General features: G+C 47.6%; 2 protein-coding genes across 2 annotated transcripts; one reads left to right on the forward strand and one right to left on the reverse strand.

The window, feature by feature from the left end:
* Nucleotides 1-2,878: 2,878 nt before the first annotated feature.
* On the reverse strand, nt 2,879-4,852 carry LOC136510810 (probable indole-3-acetic acid-amido synthetase GH3.4). The gene is made up of 4 exons (XM_066505141.1): nt 4,843-4,852; nt 4,034-4,771; nt 3,512-3,941; nt 2,879-3,092 (listed from the first exon to the last, which is right to left on the reverse strand). The coding sequence occupies exons 1-4, from the start codon at nt 4,850-4,852 to the stop codon at nt 2,879-2,881; spliced, it is 1,392 nt and encodes a 463-aa protein (XP_066361238.1).
* A 716-nt stretch (nt 4,853-5,568) lies between these two features.
* Nucleotides 5,569-7,396, forward strand: LOC136514466 (protein trichome birefringence-like 8). Its single transcript, XM_066508416.1, has 4 exons — nt 5,569-5,905; nt 6,190-6,606; nt 6,689-6,847; nt 6,938-7,396. Exons 1-4 carry the CDS (start codon nt 5,571-5,573, stop codon nt 7,281-7,283), a joined length of 1,257 nt encoding a protein of 418 aa, XP_066364513.1. The 5' UTR covers nt 5,569-5,570; the 3' UTR covers nt 7,284-7,396.
* The last annotated feature ends 13,281 nt before the right edge of the window (nt 7,397-20,677 follow it).

Consider the following 20,677-nt stretch of genomic DNA (forward strand, 5'->3'; position numbering starts at 1 on the left):
CTAGTCGACAGGTCACCGAGCAGATCAATAGGACGAGGCGCCGCTACCGCCGATACACCGCCTGGTCACCGCGCCGGGAGGGAGAGGGTTGTCGTCGCCGCGATGTGAGCGAGAGAAATGGGACGCGACCCCTCAGCTACCCGGCGATGTGAACGAGAGAAATGGGGATGTGAGCGAGAGAAATGGCGGAGCCACGCGACCCATCGGATACCCGGCGCGACTTCCAAAATACAAACAGTAGCAGTGGGACCCACGCATCAGCCAAACAACGAAAGGCCACCTCACTCTCAACCAAAACCAGCGCTCCCAGCCCTCCATCGCCAGATGAACGCGGTAAAAATTCATGTGCTGCCAACAAAACAAACACACGGGCAACAGATAGCAATCCCGTTTTCTTTTGAGAAGAACACATGGGGGCATGGGGCACCTCATTGCCTGTTATTTTGGCCCCATTCATGACTCGGTCCGATAAATGGCGGTCCAAGAATGGGCCGTTATCCTCACTCCATATATATATATATATATATATATATATAGATAGGGAGAGTATATTCAGTAGCCAGCTACAAAATAAGTTATTCTATAGCCACCTCCATTTACGATAATTTTATATACTAATTTACGATAATGTCAATACATATTTATGATAGTTGGGTTACTATAACACATGGGGATATTTACCATAACGTTATAGTAAATCACTTAGTAAGGAGTTACTATAATCTCGTAAATTAACATAGTAATTATCGTAACTCAAAGTGGCTACAGAATAAGTTATTTTGTAGCCAGCTACAGGGTAGTTATATATATATATATATATATATATATATATATATATATATATATATATATATATATATATATATATATATATATATATATATATATATATATATATATATATATATATATATATATATATATATATATATATATATATATATAGGGAGAGGCTATTCAGTAGCCGGCTACAAAATAAGTTATTCTGTAGCCACTTCCATTTACTATAATTTTATATAATGTCAATACATATTTACGATAGTTGGGTTACTATAACACATGGGGATATTTACCATAACGTTATATTAAACCACTTAGTAAGGAGTTACTATAATCTCGTAAATTAACATAGTAATTATCATAACTCAAAGTGGCTACAGAATAAGTTATTCTGTAGCCAGCTACAGGATAGTAGTTATATATATATATATATATATATATATCCCACGTCTCGAAAATCAAAATCTACCTCACTCTGTGTAGTTTCTCCACTACCACCATCGCTCGCTCCTCTTCCTCCCAGGTCCATCTTCACCTTCTCCGGCGATCGAACAACAAGCCACCCACAACTCCAGAGGTCTCCTCCATCCTGGCATCCTCTCCTGCTGCCTTTGCGTTAGGCTCATCTCCATCCCCCACTTGCTTCCTCGGCGGCTAGGCCGTAAATACCGCATGACGTGGTCTTGACCGGCATGCGGAGGCGGCACGACCCTAAATGATGCATGAAGGCAGAGGGCAGCATGGCCTTAGTTGGCTCGAGGTGGAGGGCGGAGAGGGCCCGACCTACGTGCAGATGCGGAGACAGCACAACGCTGGCCGACGCGTGGGGGCGGAGGGTGGCTCATCCCTAGCCAACGCACGAATATACTCTCCCTATATATATAAATGGTCATTTGCTATTATAGATGGCCAAATGGGCTGCCCGACGCACGCGGCATGGCCTGACTATTAATCGTGCTATGTCGTGCCAGCCCACAGGCTCAACAAGTGGCTCAGGCACAACCTTAAGCTTGGTTCGTTTGTGTTATGTCGGGCTCAGGCACAACCTTAAGCTTGGTTCGTTTGTGTTATGTCGGCCCAACTAACGCAACGGGTCGGGCCGGCCTGACCAGCTGAACACTGTTGCCTCCGTGCGCTCGCCGGCCAATGGATCAATGGATCACGCGTGGACATGGGCGGCAACAATCCTGCAGAGCTCGAACGTGGCGTGGCAGTACGGCGTGAGCGGCCCTTTCTGGTACGCCAGCGGCGCCACCATCCAGGTGCTCCTGTTCGGAGTCATGGCCATCGAGATCAAGCGCAAAGCGCCCAACGCGCACACCGTCTGCGAGATCGTTCGCGCACGGTGGGGACGAGCGGCACACGCCGTGTTCCTGGTGTTCTGCCTCGCCACCAACGTCATCGTCACGACCATGCTGCTGCTCGGCGGCTCCGCTGTGGCGAACGCGCTCACGGGCATCACACTACTACAGAAATGATTTTGCGAGACATCCCAAAAACTTAACCGAGGCGGACGCCTATTTTAGCCCGCCACGGTAAATCCCACGATTTACCAAGGCGGGCGTTTTTTATTTACCGTGGTGGACACTTTTGCCCGCCTCGAAAAATCGATTAACCGCAGCGGGCAAAGCGGCCCGCCGCGGGAAGGCCACGATTTACCGTGACCTTTACGCGGTGGCGGACGTGTTTGCCCGCTGCGGGAAAGCAAATTCGTCCGCCACGAAAAACGTTTCTGGTAGTAGTGTCAACGTCTACGCCGCCAGCTTCCTCATCCCGCTTGGCGTCGTCGTGTACACGCTCGCGGGCGGCCTCAAGGCCACGTTTGCACGTCGTGCTCGTCGTCTTCGTCTTCCTCGTCTACACCTCTAGCCACCGGCTCGGCAGCCCCCGGGTGGTGCACGACCACCTCACCGTCGTGGCTAGCGCGGCGCGGGACTGCTCCACCCCCGCTCTCGCACTCGGACCAGGCGTGCGGCCCCGTGCACGGCAACTTCAAGGGCTCCTACCTCACCATGCTCAGCTCCGGAGGCCTCGCCTTCGGCATCAACCCCTTGTCCTGGAGCTCGCGGCACCAGCGACAGCGTCGAGATCGCGCTCCCTACGCCGTCCGTGCGGACGCGCTCCCACAGCATCCTCTCACACATGAGCCGCAGCCTGTCCAGTCGTGGACCCTGAACCACTCGAGGCTGCTGTCCCTGCTGTCCCAGGAGAACTTGGCCCTGAACACCGGCGAGCGCATGGCGAGCACCAGCCGGTGCACGTCGAACAGGCAGCTCCTCTCCACGGCGAGCGTCACGTCCGCACGCTGCGCGCTGTCCAACAGGACACTCAGGAACTAGGTGAAGTCACCCCGTGCTGGATGGCCTCCAGCGTGGAGTTCCAGCCGCAGTGGGCGAGGTCATGGTTTCCAATATCGGCCGAAATCTCCTGATATTTTCGATATATCCTCTTTATCCGTGGGTGCCGATAAGAAAATATCTATCTTTTTCGTACAAATTTTGTTTAAATTTATTTAAATTTACTTAAATTCAAATTAAATTTTATTTGAATTTGGTCCGATATTTCCGATATATCATGTTTATCCTCTTTATCTGTGACCCCCGATAAATTTTAATTTCTGAAAATAAAAACCTTGGGCGAGGTAGCACCCCACGTACACCACCGACCCGGCCCGCTGCGCGTACAGCCACCCGATGCACGTCGTCGTCGAGTCCGCGGATCTCGACACCACCCGCTGCCGTCCGACACCACCCGGATCTCCAGCGGCCCGATGGAGCGGTCGGCGGCGCGGCCCTGGCGGTACACGCTGTTGAGCGCCTCCTCCACTGCCAGGCAGCAGTCCTCGAACACCGACGCCGGCACGGGCGTCGTCGTCGCGGCCCCGCCCGTGGCGGCGGCGCGGAGGCGGAGCTCCCAGAAGATCACGTAGTGGCCCGGGATGGTCCCGGCGTTCGCGTAGCTCGTGTACTCCAACAGCGACGCGCCGAACGGGACCAGGTGCTGCACCGCGCCGCTCACCGCCGCGTGCAGCTCCGCCTCGTCGGTCTTGTCGGAGTCGATGCTCAGCACCACGTTCTTGCGGCGTAGGAAGTTGAACATGGGCGCCTGGTTCTTGAACCCGGCCACGCGCAGCACGTCGCCCACGCGATAGCGATACAGCCCTGAGGGTCACACGGTTGCACAGCTAGCGTTGTTAGTGTCACTGCACAGCACTGAACTTGTCATCTATCAGTAGGCACACAGTGCGTACAACCTGAGTAGGTGGTGACCACGAGCTCGTACTCGTGCCCGAGCTTGACGTCGACGAGGTCCACGAGGTCGCGCTGGTCGGGCTCGCCGGCGGCGTCGTTGGGGTGTGGCAAGGGGAGGAACTCGAAGTAACACATTGTGGGGATGAGGGTGTAGGCGACCTCGCTGGGCTTGCACGTGAGCGGCAGCCCGCCGCCGTAGAACTCCAGCTGCGGGATGTACTGCGCCATGGCGCCGGTGACGATGACGTCGATGTACTTGGTGTTGGGCCACACCCTCCGGATGATCCCCTGCCACGACGGCCTGGCGCACTCGGCCTCGACGGCGTCGGCGAGCGCCGGGTCGGCGCGGAGGAGCACCCGCTGCTCCACGACGGCGCGCACGGCGCGGTCCGTGACCGCCTCGGCGTCCAGCGTGCCGCTGCGGATGTCCCGGCACAGGCGCTGCCTGGGCTGCTCCAGGAAGCGGATGGCGCGGAGGAAGCCCAAGGCGAAGACGGCGCCCACGCGGATCAGGTGGCTGTGCCCTTCTCGCTGGCCACCTCGCTGGGTCTCGGCGCGCTCGCTCTGGACCTCCACATCACGGCAGCCGAGGCGGCCAAGGGGCTTGTCCCGCCCACCACTGCCACCGCGCTCATGGGCAAGTCTGGCTCCGTCCTGCTCCTCATCATGCTCTTCATGGCTGTAACATCGGCCGGCTCGGCCGAGCTGGTGGCTGTCTCCTCCCTCTGCACCTATGACATCTACAGGACGTACATCAACCCGGACGCCTCAGGCGAGCAGATCCTCCGCGTGTCTAGGGCTCTCTGCGCACCTGCATGCATGTGGAAACGGGTTTTCTATAAATGTGCTTTGAATTTAAGGTTAAATAAATAGGTATGGACTGTAGTGAATCATTTTAAAAGTTTATGGACCCAAAAAAGTCACTTTGAAAGTTGATGGACTCAACTGAAACTTACTCACAGGTTAATAGATCTCTGGTGCATTTAACTCATTAGTTATCTATCATAATTTATTTGCTGATAGCCTGATACTTATTTTGGGTGAAAATGACATCCTTATGATAAAAGCTACTGCATTTAGAGTGAAAAGATGAATCCTTTGTAGAGTATCGTTCCTTTGTTAGTGTGAATGCAAGTGAGAGTACATAATTCATGTGGCATATTTGACCATAACACCATGGTACAATCTAATGTGGTATCTAGTCTATAAAACTGAGTTACACGTACTGAACATTAAGAGTGATTATTTCATTCATCCACCACCTAAGAGACATCACACTAGTTTTCAACTAGTAATGATAACCTTATCATTGTCGATTCTAAAGCGGCCATCACTGCTAGTTAAAAAAAAAACAGTGATACTACCGAAAAATAAAACAAAATGAAACTGACGACATGAAGAAGCAAACATAGCCATGCATATGGTTATGGCACAGTCCAACTCGACCCACAAATCGCTCCAACACTCGTCGTATACTCTACCTCACAACCCTCCGACTAACCAGCAACCAATGGTAGCCAACACTGACTCTCGCGACCAATGCATGCGAGACCCCTACTCGTCTCCTCCGGCTTCCTCTTGGTCGCCGCGCTCTGTGTCGTCGGCCTCCTGGCCTCGCCTGGGTGGCCACGGTCGAAGTCGTTCCCGTCTTGGCTGCCTCCTCCGATCAACAGAAGAGAGCACGACGACAGCACCGACGGCCACCCGTGCGACTATTCGGACGGACGATGGGTGAGGGATGACGCTGCCGACGTGACGACGTACACAGAGGACTGCCGGTTCCTCGACCCCGGCTTCCGGTGCACACGGAACGGACGCAGCGACTCCTCCTTCAGACACTGGCGCTGGCAACCTCATCGCTGCGTCCTCCCTAAGTAGGTAGCCCCCGCGCAGTGGTGGATGCACGATGCGGGATAAGGGGGGCTAAAACAATAGAGATGTTGATTTACATGAAGATTTAATGGTAAAATCAAGCTTTTGCTACAGTGATTAGGCTTGAAATCAAGTCATTAGGGAGGCTGGAGCCCCCCAGCCCCCCCCCCCCCCCCCCCCCCCCCCCTTTGGATCCGCCGCTGGCCCCCGCCATGCACGTCGACATCTTCTTCTTGGTTATTACCTGATCCATGTCAATGGTTTAATCAAGTTGTTAATATATCAGGTTCAACGCGACGGATATGCTGGAGCGGAGCCGGAACGGCAGGATCGTCTTTGCCGGGGACTCGATCGGCCGGAACCAGTGGGAGTCCATGGTGTGCATGCTTGCCGCCGCCGTGCCGTCTGCGGCCAGCGCGTCGGCCAGAGTTTACGAGCAGTCCGGGAAACCGATCAGCCGGCACAGGGGCTACCTCGCCATGGTTTTCGCCGACTACAACCTCTCCGTCGAATACTACCGCGCGCCGATGATCGTGATGGTCGACCGCTTCCGGCCGGCAAACGACGCGACGACAAGCAGCGGAGGCGTGAGGGGAGCCGTCCGCCTGGACGTGATGCCACGACACGCCGACCGGTGGGCCGGCGCCAACGTGCTTGTGCTCAACACCGGCCACTGGTGGAACCACCGCAAAACCGTCAAGGCGTATGTATATATGACATTCTTGTTATCTTGGGTGCTGATCAGACACTAATTTCGGGTTGTCGTGCGTGTGGCTCATGAGCAGAGGAAAATATTTCATGGTTGGCAACCGCTTGAACAGAACCATGAACATCAAGGAAGCTTTTCGGCTGTCTCTGCAAACGGTGAAAGATTGGGAATTGAGCAGTGCCCGATGTTCCAAAAGCTATTTCTTCTTCAGGAGTTATTCTCCCTCGCATTATAGGTAAGTACATAAGTGGTTTTGCTTGCATTGTGATAAATAGAACTGTGTCTCGTAACCATGGCTTTTCTCCACTGTACCTGAAAATTGCAGCAATGGCACCTGGGACATTGGTGGTTCGTGCGCTGGCCAGCGAGATCCACTAACCACTAATGTCCACTGTTTTGGTGAAGAGTACTCATGGATGAACGCGATGATTGCGAAGATGACGGATGGTATTAGGAGCCACGGAAGGAAGGCAAGGTTTCTGAACATTACTCACATGACGGAGCTCAGACCGGATGGCCATCCGTCAGGGCACCGGGAGCCGGGAACGCCGCCGGGCGCGCCGGAGGATTGCAGCCACTGGTGCCTCCCGGGCGTGCCAGACGTTTGGAATCAGGTCCTCTACGCACACCTCTTGTCCATAGGGTATGACAAACGCATGAAGGAGAGATAATTAGTCGTATTGGTACGTACGTGTAGTCTTAGTATGGTTTCCTCAACTAAATAGGCTCCTTGTACTACTACAATTACTTAGTTTTATAATGATTTTGAATATATCTTTCACTATTTCCTCTTAATGAAAAACTTGTGCCCCGACACAAGTTCGTGGAAAAAAAATATATCTTTCACTATTAGTTCTGTGCTGGTACGGTATACGTTCTCTTTGCAAACTGCCCCAATATATATTTACATATCACAAAGTGTATCAGTAAAACATACAAAAGAATCCTCACAAAAAAAGTACAGAAGAATTTATTATGATCGAATTATTTAATTAAGAGCAAAGTATATAATGCACCGATGTATTGGTATTTTAGATTAAAGTTTGCAGATTACATGAATGTGCGCGTACTGCACATATCTCAGCCGATTATTATGTTTCTTGTAGTTGAACTTATCCACTGGGTTTAAGTCCGGGTGTTTACATTTTCTTAGATTTATTCCATGGTTAAATGTTTTGATGGTACATGATGTGACTGTCGACAATGATGGTTGAATGTTTTAATGGTAGGTGATGTAATCATCAACAATGACGCTTCTATTTCCTTAGATTTATTCTGTGGTTCAATGTTTTAAGGTAGGTGAGAACAATGACGCATGTCTTTCGAAGGTGCTCATATGTGAGTATCCATGTATTCCGTGTAAAGACAGGGATATAGGATCTGAGTAGCACTAATTCATGCACCATTTTTAGAGGTGGTCAGACCAACCGCCTATATCAAATGGTCTATGTTAATATGCTATTCAGTTTGTCTACAACTATAAATCGATTAACATTGGTGTCTTTGTTAACGGTTTCTAGAAAATCCCAAAAAACAAATAAATGTCTTTTAGAATTCAAACCCACTGAAACCAAACTTGCATTCTTATCAGGAGGTCAGACTCATGAGCTGCCTTTTCTGAAATGACAAGTACACTGCGCAACAATGTTGAACATATACAGGTCGTCCACTCCAATCCGTTGGTTTTTTTGCCATTGCTAGCCAAACGTTTGCTCAACACTGGTTGCCATTTTGCATGGTTGTTCCCATTTTGTAGATATATGTTTCAAAGGACTAAAATAGAATTTGCAAAGCACTGAAATAGTAGTTGCATTCTAACATGTCTCTGTTTTCTTTGTTAGTCATATCTTTCAAACAGGTAGGAGGACTGCTAATTTAATTGACACAGAAGTTTATTAAATAATAAACTCGGTAAGCTTTTCCCCGTAGAAAAAAGCAACTAAACACATGAGCTTCTTGCATTGTGTTCATCAAATGCATATTCCGTTATTGCTGATTTGCCTTACAAAGCCTACTTTATCAGTGTCTTCAAACAACAACATGTGTTCAAATGTAAAGCCTCTCTGAGCAAGCGACAATGTAGTACCATCACACAAATGCTATTTTGATAATCAAGTTTCCATGTGACTATATTGATCAGTTCAACTCAAAAAGTCATTTTACTGGCAACCAGAAAATAGATATAAGGACATGACTACCTAGACAAAATGTGAAATAGCAAAGTCCTTGGATTATGGAAACTTGAAATAAAATTAACTGCTATGAGAACAATGCTTGAGGTATGAAAATAATTACCTAGCTATCATATCATACGTATCGTAAAATTGAGTTGATTTTTTTTAAAATAATTGTGACTTAATGTTGCTCCCTTCGCCTGAAATTCCAGTGTTCTTGAGCAGGATGCTACAGTAAAGCAATCATCAGTTTTTATAGCATAGCTAGGCGTCAAAGTTATCCTTGGAATCATCATTTTTTGATGTATTTTTATATGTGTGGTTGCACACTAGATTTTCTTTTATTTTTTCAGAGGTGAATTTGACTTAAAGTGAGTAGTAAGTTCCTAGGTGTGTAAATCTGTTAAGATCTGTTGTAATCTAATATCTATTGATTTGAATATGGCTCAGAATAGTACGTTGTTAAGCTGAGTAAAAAATCATTTGCCTATTGGTTTTGACCTGCTATTTTTTGTACCCTTATTACACTGAAAATTTTGAGCCTCCCATAGCAACGCACGGCCATTTGCTAGTACCGCTTATAGAGTGCAAACGAACTCGTGCTCTCTTGACGGGATTCACGATACCACATAACCTATCATGGACGAATCTACATATGTACCTATGGGTGCATAAGCCCCCCATACAAATTTAGTGATAAAGTCTAAAATTTTACTCATATGCATCGTCTATGGTCGAAGTCCATACACCCACAAGGAAGTTGCACCCTCTTTAATTTACTTTAGCTTCACGACTGTAATCGATATGCGCATCAACACCATCGATTGGAAGCTAGCACAATATAATGGTAATTAAGATTTTTTTAAGGGACCGCAAAGCTTTGCCGTATTTTTATTAGACGGAGAAAATAAAAATACAAGGTCGGCCCAGTTTTTTTAGAGGAAACCAGGGTAAAAAAACCCACCAACTGGAAGAGTGCACCACACATCCTGGCCAACTTTTAGAAACAACATCCAAGTAACTAACGACTTTGCCCCACAACTTGCTCAACCTTGAGCAAACACCTTGAGCAAACTTGGTCGAAAGCCCAACCCAACTACCAACCCAACTGCCCCAAACTAATCAAGAAAAACAAAGCATAACAACTATAATGGGGTGGAAAAGAATGACAACTAGGAAAAAGGAAACGCAACACAGAGATCACCAACAACTAAGTAGAAACACCACCACCTCTGACTGAAAAGCACCACCAAACTTAGAATCCCTGAAGCAAGGTAGAGAGTTAACAGGTTGAAAGGCAAGTTTGACCGGACTGTCCAAGAAAAAACTTCCAGCTACGCCACCCTCATTCGAGTTTTCTTCACCTTCTTGGGCTGCCCATGCTCGATTAAGGCCGTGAGTGCCTCCATGCTTTGTTTGCTTAGCGGACGGTCCAAGTGCTTGCGCTAAGCGATTAAACTCATCAGAACTTGAGGCATCGGTTGAGGAAGGAGATGGATCTCCCAACTTTTTAGCAACCACATCTTGTGCTAGTTGCATTGAGTTCTTCCCTGGTGTTCTCTTTGCTTTCTCTGCTAATTTGCAACTTTTTCGTTGGCTATCTTGCATTGTCACTATCTCAGTTCTTGTGGGTGTTTGTGTTTGCTCAATTGTCTGATACTCTGATAAGTTTGGTGGCAATTGCAACAAAGGTGCTGATACCGGTAAAGTGATATGGTCAATAAACTGGTTAATAGTCATGATATCTCCAGGTAGCTTCTCTACAATTAGAGTTCTAGTTAGTGATTGTGTTTGCATAGCTTGCTTAGAGTCTTGTAGCCCGCTAGCCCTGTTGATTACAAGATAGGAGGAGGTCCATCCCCGTGAGACATTTTGCTCTAAGCGATTAAGCTTAAAAACATGAGCACGAGGCTCTGATACCAATTGAAAGGATCAAGATGCCCAAGAGGGGGGGTGAATTGGGCTAATTCTAAATTCTCTTGCAATAATCAAACCCTACGGATAGCCCAATTAACCCCTTGTGTCTAGAAAAATGTTTCTATCAAATTAACGCACAAAAGACTTGCAACCTATGTTCCAAACTTACTCTAGCATAGCAATTCTATGAATGTAAAGACACGTATTGAATTGCTCAAAGCAAATACTTAAAGTAAATGCTCAAAGTAAATGGAGAGAGGAACGCGGCGATGTTTTGCCGAGGTATCGGAGAGTCGCCACTCTCCACTAGTCCTTGTTGGAGCACCCGCGCAAGGGTGTAGCTCCCCCTTGATCCACGCAAGGATCAAGTGCTCTCTACGGGTTGATTCTTCGACACTCCGTCGCGGCGAATCACCCAAAGCCGCTCACAACTTGAGTTGGGTCACCCACAAGCTCCGCCGGGTGATCACCAAGCTCCCAATCACCACCAAGCCGTTTAGGTGATGGCGATCACCAAGAGTAATAAGCACGAACTCTCACTTGACCACGCGAAGCCTAATGAGAAGATGGATGCACACTTGTCTACTCTTGATTCACTAATGAGGTTTCACTCTTGGATTCTCAAATCACAAACACCTCACTAGGACCTTGCTCTTCTTGGCACTCACAAATGTGTTTCTCAGCTGATGGAATGAGCAAAAGTGACTCCACACACGAGTGGAGCTTCTATTTATAAGGCAGCCTGAAAAACGAACCGTTATGAGCTTCTACGGGGTGACCGGACGTTCCGATCGTGTAGACCGGACGCTCCGGTCAGTTCAACCTGCGAACCAGTAGTAATGAGTTGACCGGACGCTGGTAGGGTCCGGTCAGCACTGACCGGACGCGTCCGGTCGCATAAAACCCTTACTGGAACCTTACTGGACTCGACTGGACGCTGGATACTTAGGGTTCGGTCAATATTGACCGGACGCGTCCGGTCACACATTCTCAAGTCTGGACCCTTACTGGAGTCGACCGGATGCTGGCCCTCAGCGTCCGGTCACGATGACCTTCCAGCGTCTGGTCACACCAGACTTGTTCTACTCGGTCAAATGAACTGACCGGACCCTGCGGCCAGTGTCCGGTCGCACCGGAGCCAGCGTCCGGTCAGTATTTGACCCTCCATTCACTTCCAACTCTCGAACATATGTGAATAAAGTTTGCTCCAAAGGATCTTAGGCATTCATAGGAGCTACCTAGAGCTAGTTTTAACAAGTGTGCACCACACCTAACTCACTAGATTCAACTAGGTCAAGCTACCCGTCCATACCCCCTTAATAGTACGGCCAAAAGGAAAAACAAAGTCCTAAACTACTCTAAGTGTCTTTCCAACTCCAATCGACACTTAGAACTAGTCATCCTTAACCTTATCGTCCATCCTTTGAAAACCGAAACGATTTCCATCGTAGGGGCATGACAACTTTGATTGCCCAATTGATCTCCATTACCATGACCTAACTTAATTGCATCTGCAAAACACACGTCAGTCATAGTAATCTTGTATTGACATTAATCACCGAAATCCACCAAGGGGCCTAGATGCTTTCAATCTCCCCCTTTTTGGTGATTGATGACAATACCACCTCGAGTATGTGAAAGAGTGAGGTTTTTGACAGGCTTGGTTCATATAAGCTTTTGTCGATAAGAACAAAAGTGTTAGTCAAGCTTATATGACCCAAGCCAACACAATGTACTCAAAGGATGTGAGTTAAGCATGAGTACGATTAACAAAGCTCACTTGCATCGGAGTATAAACGTGGAAGCAAAGGCAAATGAGCATGACACAATTGATATGACATTTAAATCATGCATAGTAGAGAGCACACATGTCATATATCATAATCACATAGATAGCACTATCACATAGATAGAATAATATGCGTGAAAGTAAACACACGAATGCAAAAGTAATAGTGTATCACACAAATAAAACTCCAAATGTATATAATAAGATAATACTATATAACTAGCTCCCCCTAAATGACGCTCCCCCTGAGTCTACATACTCGAACCCTCTCCCCCTTTGGCGTAAAACACCAAAACCTAGGGGTCGGTCGGCGGGGCTGCAGTGGACGAGCCGGGCGCTGAAGAACGTGGGGCAAGCTAGAACTGGGCACCATCATCATCTGACCCTAAGCTCTGAACTGACTGACCCTCTATGGCAGGAAGTGTCGCTGAAGCGATCTAGGTCTGAGCTAGGGCTGGTGCTGCCTATGAAGCTGCTAGTATGTCTATCGCAGGATCTAACGAGGCGACAGACAAGGGGAGCCTCTGAGTAGTCACTGCGACTGGAGCTGCTGTAGACGGACCGGCGGTATGCATATGAGGTGGAGTAGGCATACTGGTCAACTCGCTGAAGGATGCTCCAAGACTCTTGGAGACTGATGTGTTAGGCACGAATAGCGAGGAAGACTGCTCTAGTGTGAAGCCCGTTTGAAGTGGAGTGAACTGCAAGGCTACCACTGGTGAGGCTAACCACTGGGACACCTGTACAAGAGGTGAAGCAAACTGAGCTGGAGGCAGTACCTAACTCTTGAGCCCACTGGGCTGTACTGCTGGAGTCGTCGAAGTGGTGGCAGGCGGAGCAAGCTGGGGCAAAAGCTATGGCTATGGGGCCCCAAGAGCTGTCACTACGTGCTGCATGAAACCCATAAGCTACTGCTACAAGAGTATCTGCTGCTGATGCATCCACTGCTGCTGCTGCTGCATGGCCTACTGCTACCTCTAGAACTCATCCTGTCGAGTCTGAAACTGGGCAAAAGTTGCAGCTGTCTCCTATGCCTGTCTATCCTGTGTCTGCTGCATCCGCTCAAGAATAGCAATGAGAGCAGGGTCTGTCTGTGGAGTAGGTGGAGCAGAACTAGAGCTACCGGCCTCTGCATCATGTCTGCGTGGAGGCATCTGAGGAATAGGCTGGTAGTCGTCGTTAGAGCTATCACTATACTCGCTCACATCCTAATGTGCCTCTAGCTCCTCCTCCTCAGTGGCTGCAATCCCTCTGATAATCTCATCCTGCTGAGCTACGGACTCTGGCACGTTGGGACGATGGCTAGGCTGTCTGGGTGCCTGAGGAGTGCTGTGCCTGATCCTCTGTGACAGGTTGTAAGTTGGGAACTATGTGGTGGCACCTGTATACTCATCCATCATACCTGGGGGCTTATCAAGCACTACTCCGCGGATGAGAAACGTGATCCAGTGAGCATAGGGAAGCTGCCTATGACCCTTGAATCCCTCAGCTATTGTATCCTCCATCTCTGAAAGAAGGAGATCCCATATATCAAATACTATCTGCTGTATCAGGGCATTGAGAAGCCAGAGCTGTAAGCGAGTTAGGCCCTCCCTGTATCCCAACCTGGGAATAGTGTCCTCTTGATAATGGCCTCTAGCACTCTCGCTGTAGGAGTCAAGTCACTAGGGTTCCTGCTCAACCCCTCACCAAAGGGCTCCTTGAAGCAATGTCGCACTAAATCCGTAGGTGGCACCAACCCTCCATGAGGACGCCTGGGAGGCTCCTGCTATCCATAACAAACCTCACGCATCTTGACAGGCTGCTCCTGTAGCCTTAGTAACTCTCTGGCCCTACCACTCGTCACTCTGTAGTCTTTGCCTCTAAAAGCAAAGTGAATAAATCTGTGATGTGGATCGATGAAGAGTGAAGCATAAAACTGCCAGACCCAAGATGGTACATATATCCCCATCCGTCCAATCAAATCTGTCAATCCTGGCAAATATGATAAGTAAGGCTGAATGTGCTCTCCGGCAGCTGCCACAATAGACTCTATCCGACAGACTCTCTAAGATCTAAACACTGCCCCACTGTTGAGATAAGCATTGTAGAAATCTTCCTGCAGTGGTGTGTAGAAACCCTCAGCTGCTCTCTCATCCCTCCTCGGAGGAAAGCAAACCTCAAACTCTACAAATCGCAGCTGTTGAACCTGTCTGGCTGTGGTGGCCCTCAAGTCGAGGTGAACCACTGGAGGTGGAACCTGTGGTCTAGGTGGTGGACGTGATCCCCTCCGCTGTGTTGGCGGCCTCGGCAAGACTGGTACACGGGTCTGTCCAGAGCGGCGAAGCTGGGGTGCCGGCTCTGTCTCCTCGGCCTCCTGGGTATGCTATGCCTGCTTGCCCTCCTGAGTCTGCTGAACTGGCTCCTGCTCTACTGACTGACCCTCCTCAATGGCAACCCGTCGGCCTGCAAATGTGGCAGTCCTAGCTGGACTACCGTGACGATGCTCAACCTCCTCAATCGTAGCTCTAACTGCTGGTGAAACCGGCTGATCTGCAATGACAACTCCGCTGCGGGCATCGCCTCTCTCAGCACGCTCTGCGGCCTCTGCAACAGCTGCTAATCTCACTGTCTCTGTGTCGGGTACTTGTGCTTCTTAGATGTCACCTGCTTGGTTGACTTGCCCTTCGATCCGGCTAGCTGGTGAGGCAGGGGCCTCCGATCATCATCACCTAGGCCACCACCAACGTTCTTGGTGTGAGCCATCTGAACTGACAAGATGATGAACTAACGCTGATGAAGATCAACAGACAAACTGAACCTCTCAAGGCTTGGCCTCGATCTTTACTCACGAGCTTGGCTCCGAGTTGACTGCCAACTGCCACAAGAACCACAACGACACTGACACGTTGCACGATAGAATAGATGGATATACAAATAAATACAATATGTCTAATAGATGCGAAACCCTAATAGAGAAAGCAATGTAGATGCGAACTTGAATCGATTGGCTTTCTACCTGACGAACAGCGATCCGAGGAAAGATGAGATGTCACACGGGGGATCCTTGGAACCGGCTAGGGTTAGGTCAAAAGCCCTGAATGCAATGGGGAATCAGTGCACTGCAATTTGATCTAGGTCACAATTGTACAGATCAAGATTGAAAATGCCTGGCCTTACCAATCAAGGAGGTAGGGTAAGGGTTGGATCAAAGGCCTTAAGAACCCCTCGGTCTTGATTCCGGCGTCGCAGACACGCGAGAGGCAGGTGGTGAGGCTCGGCAGAGGGCTCTTAGGTGGTGTGGTGGTGAGAGGACCGGGCGAGCGTGGGCAAGGGAGGCGCGGTGGCTTGCGTGACCGGTGCAAGGAGCTCGGCTGCGGGGCTGCGACGGCGTGGTGAGCTTGGGCGTGAGGTGGCCAGCGCTGGGTTGCGGTGGCACGGCGAGGAAGGAGCACGACCACGCGTAGCTGGCGAGCTGTGGAGGCACAGGAGGCGGAGGCAAGAGCTAGGGCTAGGTCACGGGGAATCAAAACAAAGATACGGCCGAAATAAATAGATCCCCCGACGTGACAGAGAAGGAAACAGAGAAAAGAGTCCTGAAGCCGCGCGAGATCCACTGACCGGACGCTCCGGTGGTAGCGACCGGACGCTACCACCCAGCGTCCGGTCAATTCCAGAGAGGTCCAATTCCTCTAGAATCGAGACCGGACGCGTCCGGTGGTCCATGACCGGACGCAGGCAGAGTCCGGTCAATACTGCCTTTCCTTCCTTCGATCGACCAGACGCTGAAGGTCCTCCTGACCGGACGCATAGACGCAGCGTCCGGTCACTCCTTCAGCAACAGTTCACCTCCTGTGAACTGACCGGACGCTGGACAGCAGCGTCGGGTGCACTTTTTCCAGCAAAACTTCAAACTTCCTTCGCACTGCCTGTTCCTAATCAAGTCCCAACTTGAATAAGATCCAAATAAACACCAATTGGGACTGATGTGAGTGACCTCTCTCAAACCCTCATATTTTTCAAAATATTTTGCCTTAGGCTATAATTCTTTTTAAGAAAATAGGCAACAAGAGGGCAAATGGAACAAAACGACAAAACAACATTCATGCATATGCAATACTTATAAGTAAATCTAGTTGCTTGTCAAGTTTGATCTAAGGTTAAGCTTCTTCACACGCTTTTCGGCGGTTATCTTAACCATGTTAGACAAGCCCTATATGTATTGCCACAAATTAAGCATGTTGTATATTACAATGAATGCAAGGGACAACACAAGCTCAATTTTTAGTGAAGTTACTAAAATCAAGTACATTGAGCTCATTCCGTAATCTACAAAATGTAGCCTCATCTAGCGGTTTAGTGAAGATATCCGCTAATTGATCTTCAGATCTTACACCTTCTAGTGATATATTATTTTTATCTACATGATCTCTTAGAAAGTGATGGCGGATATCTATATGTTTGGTGCGAGAGTGTTGAACCGGATTATTTGCAAGTTTTACCGCACTTTCATTATCGCACAAAAGAGGTACTTTCTCTAGAACTACTCCATAGTCTAGCAAAGTTTGTTTCATGTATAATATTTGTGCACAACAAGCACCCGCGGCAATGTATTCCGCTTCGGCGGTGGACAAAGCCACACTCTTCTATTTCTTGGAGGACCAAGACACAAGTGATCTACCAAGCAAATGGCACCCTCCGGATGTGCTCTTTCTATCAACTTTGCATCCAATGTAATCCGAATCGGAATAGCCAATTAATTCAAATAAAGCTCCTTTGGGATACCAAAGGCCAATGCTTGGTGTGTGCTTAAGATACCTAAGGATTCTTTTTACGGCAATTAAATGTGTTTCCTTAGGACTAGCTTGAAATCTAGCACACATACACACACTAAACATGATGTCGGGCCTAGATGCGATTAAATATAACAAGCTACCAATCATAGAACGGTAGAGAGTTTGATCAACCGGGTTACCTCCCTCATCTAGGTCGAGATGTCCATTTGTAGGCATTGGTGTCTTGATTGGCTTATATTCATCCATCTTCAATCTCTTGAAAAGGTCTTTTGTGTATTTCTCTTGAGAGATGAAGATGCCTTCTTTCATTTGCTTGACTTGAAAACCAAGAAAGAATGTAAGCTCACCAATCATTGACATCTCGAACTCCTTCGACATCAATTCACCAAATTCTTTGCATGAGTCTTCATTTGATGATCCAAAGATGATATCATCAACATATACTTGACAAATGAAGATATGCTCATCAAGCTTCTTGGTGAATAGTGTGGTGTCGACCTTCCCAATGGTGAAGCCCTTCTCAATGAGAAAGTCCCGAAGGCGCTCATACCAAGCTCTTGGGGCTTGCTTAAGCCCATATAGTGCCTTGGACAACCTATAAACATGGTTAGGATATCTAGGGTCTCCAAACCTGGGAGGTTGATCAACATAGACTAGTTTATTAATAAAGCCATTTAAAAAAGTACTTTTCACATCCATTTGATATAGTTTCATTTCATGATGTGATGCATATGCAAGAAGGATACGGATGGCTTCTAATCTTGCAACTGGTGCAAAGGTCTCTCCAAAATCCAAACCTTCAACTTGAGAGAACCCCTTTGCAACTAGTCTTGCCTTGTTCCTCACAACAACACCTTGATCATCTTGCTTGTTGCGGAACACCCACTTCGTTCCAATGACTCTTGCATCTTTTGGTCGCTCTTCAAGAGTCCAAACTTCATTGCGAGTGAAGTTGTTCAACTCTTCATGCATGGCATTGATCCAATCCAGATCTTTAAGAGCTTCTTCTACCTTGGTAGGCTCATAGCAAGAGACAAAAGAGTGATGAGCAACAAATGAAGTAAGTTTTTGAGATCGAGTCATTACACCCTTTGATGGACTCCCTATGATGAGATCTTGTGGATGATCTTGTAGGAGAGGTGTATTTCTTCTATTGACCATTTGAGAAGGAGGTTGTGGAGCATCAACATCTTGTGCTTGTACCACCATTTGCTCATGGGAGATATGAGTATCTTCATTTTCCACTCTCCCATCTTTTTCACCATCTCATGGTACATTTGATGAAGAAGGTTGGTTAATGACTTGTACATCATCTTCATCATCTTTTGGCTTGATGTCTCCCACCGGAATATTCTTCATAGCCTCCCTCAATGGTTCATCACCTACATCATCAAGATTCTCATGTGCTCCTTGGGAGCCGTTAGATTCATCAAATTCCACATTATATGTTTCTTCAACCAAGCCGGTGGTATGATTAAATACTCTATATGCTTTGGACTTCAATGAGTAACCAACAAGAAAACCTATATCACAACGTCTTTGAAACTTCCCTAGGTGTTGCCGCTTCTTATAGATGTAGCACTTGCAACCAAACACCCTAAAGAAGGAGACATCCGGCTTCTTCCCATTGAGCAACTCATACGGTGTCTTGATGAGGAACTTTTGAAGAAATAGGCGGTTGGATGCATAACATGCGGTGTTGATTGCTTCTGCCCATAGAGCTTTGAGGGTGTTGTACTCATCTAGCATTGTCCTTGCAAGAGTGATCAAGGTCTGGTTCTTCCTCTCAACTACACCATTTTGTTGAGGAGTACAGGTTGCGGAGACTTCATGTTTGATTCCAACTTCATCACAATAATCTTCTATGTTTGTGTTGTCAAACTCTTTGCCATTGTCACTTCTTATCTTCTTGAGCTTTACTTCAAATTCATTTTGAGCTCTCTTGGCAAACTTCTTGAAACAAGATGCAACTTCAGATTTGTCATGAAGGAAGAACACCCATGTATACCTTGAATAGTCATCCACAATCACAAGACAATAGAGATTTCCTCCCAAACTCTTGTATGTTGTTGGTCCAAATAAATCCATGTGTAGGAGTTCTAGCACTCTTGTGGTTGACATGAAAGCTTTGGTTGGATGAGTGTTTGCAACTTGCTTGCTGGCTTGACATGCACTACAAAGCTTGTCCTTCTCAAACTTCACATCCTTCAACCCTCTCACCAAATCATTCTTCATAAGCTTCTTGAGTGAGCTCATCCCAACATGAGCAAGTCTTCTATGCCATAGCCACCCAAGTGTTGTTTTGGTGAATAGGCAAGTCTTCAAGTTTGCATCTTCGAAGGTGAAGTCCACTGGATATAAGTTGTTGTATCTAAATCCATTGAATATCACTTGATTGTCATCTATCTTGGATACAACAACCTCCTTTTCGGTGAATAAGCATTGAAAGCCGAGATCACACAATTGCCCAACGGATAGCAAGTTGAAGCTCAATGAAGCAACATAGAGCACATTGGAGATGGAATGATCATTTGATATTGCCACTTTGCCCAATCCTTTAACCTTGCCCTTTGAATTATCTCCAAATGTTATTTTCTCTTGTCCATCTACCTCTTCATCTAGTGAGGTGAACATACGAGAATCACCGGTCATATGTTGAGTGCAACCACTATCAATAACCCAATGACTTCCACCGGTCTTGTAGTTCACCTACACACATGAGATTCAAACTTTAGGAATCCAAACTTGTTGAGGGCCCTTCACCTTCTCAACAAGTGACTTAGCCACCCAAATCTTCTTAGGCCTATTCTTATTAGGGGGTCCCAAGAACATGACTTTCATCTTTCCACTAGAATCTTTTCTAAGCATGTAGTGAGCATTGAAAGCAAAGGGTCTAGCATGCTTAGGCAAGGGTTGTGGTGGTGGAGTTTGACACTCATGAGCAAAGTGGCCTTCTTGTCCACACTCAAAACATCTCTTTGGCTTTTGCTTTGGCTTTGATTGTTGGTGTTGAGCTTGAGCCTTCTTCTTCTCTACACTTGCCATATATCCAATGCCACTTCTATCCATCTTCATGATGGTATTCATGAGTAGCTCACTTTGGAGATGCTTGCCTCTAGCAAACTTGCTCAATCCCACCTTGAGATGCTCTTTCTCCATCTTGAGCTTCTTGTTCTCTTCCTTGAGAATATCATTGTTCTTTTCTTCCTTGAGTTTCTTGTTTTCTTCTTTGAGCTTCTCATTCTCAAGGATCAACTCTTTGTCATGATCAAGAGTTTCTAGCACAATGGTGTTGTGACTTTTCATCTCTTCAAGATCTTTCATGAGCTTCTCATTGTCACTCTTGAGCTTGACATACTCATCATAGTCATTGCACTCAACCACTTGCTTGCCTTTGCTACTAGATCCAT

Source organism: Miscanthus floridulus, chromosome 16 (assembly GCF_019320115.1).
Source record: "Miscanthus floridulus cultivar M001 chromosome 16, ASM1932011v1, whole genome shotgun sequence".
In the NCBI taxonomy this organism is placed as follows: domain Eukaryota; kingdom Viridiplantae; phylum Streptophyta; class Magnoliopsida; order Poales; family Poaceae; genus Miscanthus; species Miscanthus floridulus.